This window comes from Fulmarus glacialis, unplaced genomic scaffold, assembly GCF_000690835.1.
Source record: "Fulmarus glacialis isolate BGI_N327 unplaced genomic scaffold, ASM69083v1 scaffold36152, whole genome shotgun sequence".
Classification (NCBI taxonomy): domain Eukaryota; kingdom Metazoa; phylum Chordata; class Aves; order Procellariiformes; family Procellariidae; genus Fulmarus; species Fulmarus glacialis.
This window is the reverse complement of record NW_009196587.1, coordinates 6027-14795: the sequence shown is the minus strand read 5'-3', so window position 1 is coordinate 14795 and position 8769 is coordinate 6027. Positions and strand designations below refer to the sequence as shown.

Here is an 8769-nt window from a genome sequence, read left to right as displayed (position 1 = left end):
TTGCTCTGATAACTCTGTGCTGGAGAGTATTCAAACTGCTTTCCTCTGGGTCTGAATCCAATGCTGCGGTATTTTGCAGGAGTGTTATATTCACAGAGGAGGCAAAGGAGGTGACTGCATAAAGGGTGCAAAGACTACAAACACTGAACAGATGCATATTTTACAGCATGGTTTACTGGCTCTGGACCAGAACTGTGCAGATGCAGCTGTGATGCTTTCCTTTGCCAGATCCTGGCACAAAGCTAGACCTCATAAGTCTTGTTGGACCCAAGCTGGCTCCATACTGGTACCGTGCTCCTGAAACCATAAATGCAGTGTAGAGACACTCTTGCTCCTCCTTGCAGGGTCATCTCAGAGTGAGCTTTTTAGCGCTGTGTCAGAGTATTTCTCTGAGGAGATGTCTTAGCTGTTCAGAGCCTGAGTTTAGTGTGGCCTGCCAGATTGGATCTAAGCTGACTCATTGGAGAGATGCATACCAACATCTCTCCACTGTGTTCCTCAACCCGTCCTGTAATATTTGTTTTCTCTCTTACCTAGTTTTCTCCCTCTCTATCTCTTTCCATAATGAAGAAGTGATTGTATCTTTTAGCTTGCCCAGCTTTATTCAGCTGATACAATAAGCACCAATATCGAGTAAAACAAAAAATTGCTTTAAAAATCTAGAGCCAGATGTTTTGGAAAATGCATATGGTATGTTTGTGTGTTTCAGTTTTAAGAATGGCTCTCTGATGAGAGAGAGGATCAGAGATGACTGTGCTTCAGGCTCCTGGGATGAATTCTCCAAAGCCTTATCATCTACTGGTGCTGGAAACAATGGAAACTTGGGTATGAGCCTTAGCAGGGCTGGGAGTTCCACGGTTTGCTTAGGTGTTGTACCTACTTTTTACTTGGTTCATGATAAAGGCCAAGAATTAAGTTAACTAGAGCAAGGGAAATTCCTAATGCGTACTTAGAAATGCTCTGTTGGCAGGCTAAGTGTCATGATAATATTTTCCTTTAGTATTCACTAAATAAGAAAATTGTATTTATGTAGCTCTTGTGGTCATTGAAGGGGTGTTAGTAGCATCTTAACTGTAGAATGTTTAAAACTAGTAATTTCTGAAGGAGGCTTTCATTAAAGTTTGTTTCTTTTTCTGAAGACTCAAACCTTAAGTGAATTAAGTAGCTCCATATTATTTCTTTCTCAGTCATTATTCTAGAATCTTGTTCATGCATGTGAACAAAGCAGTAATGTCAAGCGATACCCAGATTTCCTGCATTTTCCCCAGTGTATGTCACAGAGTCATTTCATCCCTGTTTTTTCCCCACATTATGGTAAGTGAATGAAATGAAACAAAATCATGATGATGAAAATATTTTTAAAATATAAATAAACCCAGGTATTTGAAGTTTTACATTATTTTCTTTCTTAGAGTTTAACATTTTACAAGTGTAGTATATAGCTCTGAAATAAGTTATTGAAAGGTAAGCATATGTGTAATCAAAATGAAAATTTAACCATTGCAGAGCTGGATTTGAAATCAACACCGTCATCCTAGATCTGAGTTGATATGAGTAAAATTAATTTTAAAACTGTAGGTAGCAAAGTTTTTAAATGTAGATATTTAAGATGACTTCACTCCTTATGAAAGTGAATTTAAGATACAGTTTCTTGAGACTGTGAGGTTAGCACTGATTTTACATTTTTACAAGCTCTGTTATATTGTCTGTCAAATCCTGTGGGGTATTAAAATGACCAGGAATCTCTTTTCACTAGAAGACAAATCAATTCAGGTGTTTCAGAAAATGTGAAGAAGTTATTCTAAAACCCAGAAGTCAGCCACTTTAGACAGTATTAAAAAAAATGGAAGTTGATGAAAATATTGTTACTGATTTCAAGGATACCAGGACACTGCCTTGAAGTTTTAAAATCTGTATTACAGTATATTCACTTGGATATCTCAATCCCCTATAAAATGGGTGTTTTGTGAAAGTCATCCTCAATAACCTGCATGCTTGGATAACCTCTGGGTATACATGTAAAAATACAGTAATTCCATAATCTGAGTTCCTGAGGGAAGCGGAGCAAAGAAGTAACTGGTTAGGCACCCTCCCTTTTATCACTTGTTCCCTGCAGTCTCTGTTGTGTGAGAAGATGCCCCTGCAGAGATTTGGAGATGGGCAGAGGCAGCAGCTAGGGTGAGGTTGGGATAATGAGAGTAACAGGGATAGCAAAACAGGGAAGGAGGAGGAGTGACTGGATGAGGGTCCTGTTGCATCTGGGAAGTACCTGAGAAGGCTAATAAAACCAGCAAGTTTACCTGAAGACCTCATCTGCCAGATTCAAGGTGGCAGCAGGGTCAGAAAGGAAATTTTGGGATATACGTCTCCTGGCAGGGCCTGCAGATCTGTAACCCACAGTGTTGCTTACTGGCAGGTTTTCAGAATGTTTAACCAAAAAGGTTATGTGTGCCAAAGCACAGTACTATTTTGGGGGTTTTTTTGGCTAATAGTCATAGGGCTCCTAGGGCAGCATACTCTTGTTCCTAGATCTGAACCTTAGAAACTCTCCTTAGTTTCTTAGCTATTCTGTTCAGTTTTTCTGTCCTCATTTTCTTTTTTTGTCTCCTTTCTTGACTATCTTTTCTGACCAACCCTTCTTGCCATCAACATAAAAGAAATCTTTTTCACACTTTTTGTCTAGCTGTCTACAAAGCATTACTGCATTTCTTCAGATCTCATCAAAACTATTCAGAGACCAGCTCTGCTTCATGATGTAAAATATCTGATGTTCTCTAATAAGCTCATGAAATCTAATGCAGTGTTCCAGTATACCTGTACTCTTCTTACTAACTTACCATTTTTTCTGTTTTTTCTTTCACCCTTGCATATGACCTACTGAAACTATTTCTAAGATGTGTTTTTGTAAACTGAAAGTAGTTAAATTCAATAAATGTGTGGACTGAAATTAGTTAAGAAACAGGCTGTGTGGTAACTCAAATGTCTTTCCAAATACGTGATTAACATTTATTATCATTTTAGTTGTGTGCTGAAATAAGATTCCAACTTTGGGCTAGGAGCAAACATGACACTCTTTAATGTTCCTTGATGCAGGTTTCTACTTTGATGTGATGGAAATTACTCCTGAAGCAGTTGGGATTCACAGATTCAACAGAGACAACCAAAAGGTAGTAATAATCTAGTTAACGTCTCAAACCTTGAAGGAGCACTGTCAAGGCTTGAAATCTTTGCCATTATTGTGGTGGTGTGTTTTTTTTTTTTTGTCTGAGATACTTGCTTTCAAGTTTCATTTATTGATGCAAGTCCCTGGGATGATTTTCTTACAGAAGTATTTGGTCTGTAGCTTGAGAGTATCTACAGTGCAAAGTCTGAACTAGAACTTATATGGTATTTTTTTGAGGAAATATTTCCTTTACTGGAGAATGTGGATTTACTGAAACCAACACTGTTTTTGAAACAGGATTAACTTTAAGCTTTTTGAGAGCTTAGTACTCTTACATGACTTAGTCCCCATCTTCTAAGTTTCAGGCACACAAATAAGGGTGTGTTGAGACTTCGGGCTATGATGTTTTGTCTTTTATCTTGCTCTAAATATGTATGTAAAGTAAAGACCTCATTTTGGTGTCCTGCATGTCTTGGCGTAACCTACAAGCTACGTAGTGGTATGTAAGTAAACACAGGCTAAAGTCCAATTGGAATTAAAATAGAAATTATGTTACGGAAAGAAAAGTTCTTTGTATCTTTTTTCTTTTTTTTCTTTTTCTTTTGAGGAATGGATGTTGTTTAAATGTCTGGCTTTCTGGGTGGTACTGAAACTCAACAGATGTCTTTGATCAATCATGACTCCCAGTCGATTAGACCTCACCTAGGTGAACAGAGATTGATACTATCTTGTGTTTGCAGTGTAGCACTAGTCTCTTAAATGCTTGCTGTTTAAATGAATGCTTAATCACTTCTTGTTATACAAGTTGTAGGCGCTTATTGTAATGCATGAAAAAGCTCAACTTTTTCTGAAAGATTCTTTGTATTTGTTTGTAGTTCAATATTTTCCTACTTCTGTTGCCTTTCTCATATTCTGATTGGCGAAAGGACAGAAAAATGTTATGTATAGCAACTAAATAAATTAATGAAAAGATTACATGGTTTCACTTTTGTGCAGACAGAAATTGATTTAAACTTTTGTGACGTTGCTTAATGCATCTGAATTTTATCTACTTGCTTTAATTTTATATTTTTGAGATACTGATTTTTAATCAGCCTTTGGTGCTGAGAAATGCATAGAGAAGAGTTTACAACTTGCACTAGAACCTCTTCCCATCGTGCCTTGATTTCAAGTTTGACGGATTTGCCAACAGCACCAAGGTTATGGGTTGCCTTCTCTGTCATAAGTCTTTAGGTCCATCTTGTGTGTATGAGCGAAGAACTGGGCCTAGTTGAAAGCAGACTTCAGGGTGAAGACAAGGATAATCAACTATAAATGTGTCGTGTGTTTTTAACCAGTCTCTGGCTTGGCATTGTATGCTGCGTAAGGTGCTTCTTAACTTAATGCATTCCCTCTTTGATACAGGTTTCAGACTTTCCAAAGGAGGTGGAAATACGAGCGTTGATTGAAGGGCAGTTCATGGCCAAGAGGATTCATGCTGAAAAGCTGGGATATAAAGTCAGTAAGTATGACGAAAAAGCTGCGGATCTAATGGCACTAGAGATCAAACACAAAGATAGGAGTCCCAACAGTAATGTCAGTATTGTGATTCTTGTCCTGCCTGATGGATACAGAAACTGGTATGAATTCTAAATTAGCCTCCTGGAAAAATTTTTGACGGTGTGTTAGGGGCAAGTTTTTGCATATATTAACTTTAGAAGGACCAATGGTTTAACTTTAAGATGACTTCTTTTTCAAGTATTCTTGCTGTTACATTGTTACTGAGCTGCATTGTCGATTTTTAAATAAGAGTTTGGGCTTTGATAGCTTGTTCAGTGAAAAGACGACCAGCCTTCTGCCTAAAGCACAGAAAATCTGAAATCTATGTTCAGTTCCTGGATCTGCCATAAGCTGGTCACTTACCTCTTTACCTCAGTTTTCTGTTAATAAATTTCCCTGTCTTGTGATTTAGAAAGCAAGAGATCCTGCTCCCTAGAATTTATAATATGAATAGTTTTTAGCACATTGGAACAATAAAATCAGCTAGTGTTTTACCTATAGAAGTGGGATCAGATCATTACTAGCTGTGCAATTCTACAAAAAGAATACAGGCAAGTTAGTAAGATGTTTTATTGGCATTTTCTGTCAGTGTATCAGTCAGTGGCATCTTAAAAAATACTGAATTAACTCATCTTGAGGTTTTTTAACCAATGTTTTACTTTTTAAAATCATATTATTTTTATCTACATCCTGACTACCTCCTTTACAAGCCAATGCTGACCTCCTTCTTTACAAGCCATTGCTTCACTCCTACCTCCACGCTTTTGTCCATAATCATGAAGGATAGAATTTTTTTTTTTTTTTTAAGAGAGAACTCCAGGAGCTGAAAGTTGAGAAGGTATAGAGATACTGGAACCAAATCACAAGGCTTGGCAACACCACCTCATAAATTTATGCTGTAAAGGTTTTCCTGTTACATATTTTCTTATATTCTTGAAGCCGTATTTATTTGGGGAGGTTATTTATGGAGACAGGCAGAGGTCCACATAGATCGTGTTTAAAATACCTGTTTATCCTTCATTCTTAGATTCTGCTGCACCAAAAGCTTGGCTTAAATAGCCTAGAAAGCTCATGACTGAAGAGGATACTTCTGCACTCTGTAAATGTCAGGAGTTAGACAAACACCAGAATGTGAGAATAACTATTTAAGATCTCAGACAACTCTAACACAGAAACAAGTAGGTAGAAATTATCTGTAAATACATTTAGGCTAAGTAGGACAGCCAAAAACCTAACTAGTTTTAGGATGTGGCTTAATAAGCTTTACAAACTCTTTTTTTTTTTTTTGAATGCTGTAGTTGTCTACAGTAAAAAGGAGATGGGTGTGATTGCATTGTGTTCCTGTAGATTCCTTGGAACCTTGTATGCTTTTGTTTTGTTGCATCCCAAGGGTCTTCTTGCTATTTGGTAACTAACAGTTGAGTTGTTTTAAAAAAGAACTGCTGTACGTAGTGTAGGCTGTGTGCATCTCCCACTTTTCCTTAGTGGTATTATTTAAATGTCGTATTTTGTTATTTGTGTAGTGATGGCAGGCTTACATCTGCATTTGTTGTGTGACAGCTCTGAAAACAGGGTGTATTCTGAACGTGTTTCAGGATATGGATGAGCATTATAGGGATTACTCTGGTATTGCCAGACTTTCTCTTATTTAATAGCTACTGTTTTCAGGCTGCTTTTTTGTTTTTAATGTGACTTAAAAGCTTATTTATCTTTTGGATGGAATATACAGTCAGGACGCTTGTGTTTATTCAATTCCTTTTAGGCCTTGTCTACATGGGGAACTAACTTTGATTTTTCCAGGAATCAAGCTGATTTACATTCAGAAATATAATCACAGCAGTGTAAATCCCGGCTTTTTTTGTTGTTGTTGCTTACACCAATGGGAGAATACAATAATAACTGCTCACAAGATCTGGAAAGTTATATGATGACACCTATTAAATTGATCTGTAACAGAAATGGAAGTGACATGGTCAGTCACTACAAATGGTTTGCTATGGTGTCCTGAGGTTTGTGTGGTGCCATCTCAGTAGTGCAAATGAGTCAGAAACCTGGCTAAGAATTTCCCTAGCTCTGGCACCAAGGTTGGCAGAGTCATGAACCTGCCTCTCTGTTCTTGGGCCAAATGTAGTTTGGATGACTGTAATCTGAAAAGCAGCAGCATATGTGGAAGACAATTTTGTAAAAATAAGTAAATAAAAATCTGTCATGTAGAGTTCTTGGTTTTGCACTGTGAACATGACAAACATTAGATAATCCCTTAGAATTTACTTTCAGTTAATGAATATATTATCTTGCTAGGAGCAGTATTTTGAATCCTCAGTCTAGCTAGCGCTGCAGGAAGAAGTGCAATGATGTTTTATACGTGAGGTTTTGTTCCCAGTTTGATGTGTCTGGTACATTATAGATCTTATATAAATTACAAATAATAGTTTTAAAAAACCCTTAAAACAGCTGTTCAGGTGCTGTTTGCAGGCATGTGCACAGGTTTCAGTGCGGCTCGTGTGCCAGTAGAGGGCAGGGTATTCTGTCTCATGATTTTTTTCTTTGAGGCTGGGATGTGTGTGTTAGCCTTGTTTTGAAAATGGCACAGATCACCAGATGATCCTTAGGAGAAAAGTTAAACCTTACATTAATCGTTGTTTAAGGGTTTTAAAAGTGTGTGTCACTCCGTTCTAATTGCTCTAATCTTTCTCAATCAGATTTCAGGGGAAATCATTCAGTAACACCCTGTATCCTGTTTTGCTTATGTGCTTGAGGGGTGGATAGAGTGTTATGATCTAGAAGCAAACAAGTGAAGTTTGGTCTGTCCCTGTTGTTTACATCCTCCGATTCAGAGATTCATGTAGATAAGGTGAAGGTTTGCTGTTCTGCCTTTATTTTCCTGGATTTTGATTGTATCATAAACACCTTCTGTTTTGTCACTTCCTTTTTCTGCTTGCAGCCATCTCCTTTTGAAAGCTAAACTCACAACTGGAGTTCAGAGGCTAGTCATGCAGACATGCTTGCTGCCTGGTTTGAGGACGCTCTGAAGTCAAACCCATGGCAACTGTATAGAGAAATGACAGTGTCTGCAGCTCAGTGACACAGGTGATCACAGCAGCTATAAAGCCGTCAGTGGTTCAGACTGATCTGCCAGTATATACTTTAATAATCTTGATGATCACTTCAGAGTTGCTTCTATTCCTGACGAAGCAATCCTAAAATTCATACTGACACTGACTGGAGAATGTTGCAGTGGTCCTTGCTTGGAACTAGTGAAGCTGTCCTGGTGAAGATCCGCAAAACTCATTATTCTTGGGAGCAAAATGTACCCCCCTGCCCACTGGTGGGTGAAGTAAATATTGCCATGATGTGTGCTATGTATGCTGAAGGAAAACAGCACACAGGTTGGGGTTCTGGTGCTGATCACACATGTAGTCAATAGATATTTAAATGATGTGCTGGTCTACAGTGTAGAAACCTTCACGTCAATGGTAATCAGAGCACTAAGTCTATACGTACTGGGTCAGGTGTGTGCTAGAGTTGTGTTAAATAAGCTTTTGTGGGGCTGCAGCAGCAATTAATAAATCCCACCTTGTAGGTAGGCTGATTATCTGTGGTGGGGTCTGTGTTGAAGCGGTTAGCTTTGGGCAGGGTTTTCTGCCTTCACGTTGTTGTGCCTGTTAGTGGGTTCATAGAACTCCAGTTGCCCGATGCGCTGTTTGTGTCACATTTATACCTTTAGGAATCTGATTCTGCCACCTAACTGTCATCAGCAGGGGGAGATGGATAGAAAGTGCCAAATTTTACAAGCGCAAGCTTTGTCCATGAAATCCTGCGTCTGTGTTTATTATGTAATTTACGGTTTCTTACATACATAAATCCATCACTTGCAAGTGATGCTGGTGCCCTGAATTCTACTGACTGTACTCGGTGCTTAAGTACTGTCTGGGGTGACACAGACATGCCCGTGGCTTTGCACTGGTGTAAGAATGAGCCAATTTTTTTCCTTAATTGCTACATGTTACTGGTGTTTCAAGTGTGTGAAAGTGCATCTTTCTGATTGGATATACAACGGGATGCAT

At 38.3% G+C, this 8769-nt stretch overlaps 1 protein-coding gene across 1 annotated transcript in view; it reads left to right on the top strand.

The window, feature by feature from the left end:
• Positions 1–4782, top strand: part of XYLB (xylulokinase homolog (H. influenzae)) — a gene marked incomplete at its 3' end in the record, with an annotated part of 25352 nt that extends 20570 nt beyond the window's left edge. Inside the window, exons 13-15 of the mRNA XM_009572249.1 lie at positions 710–825; positions 3094–3167; positions 4568–4782. Coding sequence (XP_009570544.1) covers positions 710–825; positions 3094–3167; positions 4568–4782 — 405 coding nt within the window. The remainder of the gene's footprint in view (positions 1–709; positions 826–3093; positions 3168–4567) is intronic.
• Between the last annotated feature and the right edge of the window lie 3987 nt (positions 4783–8769).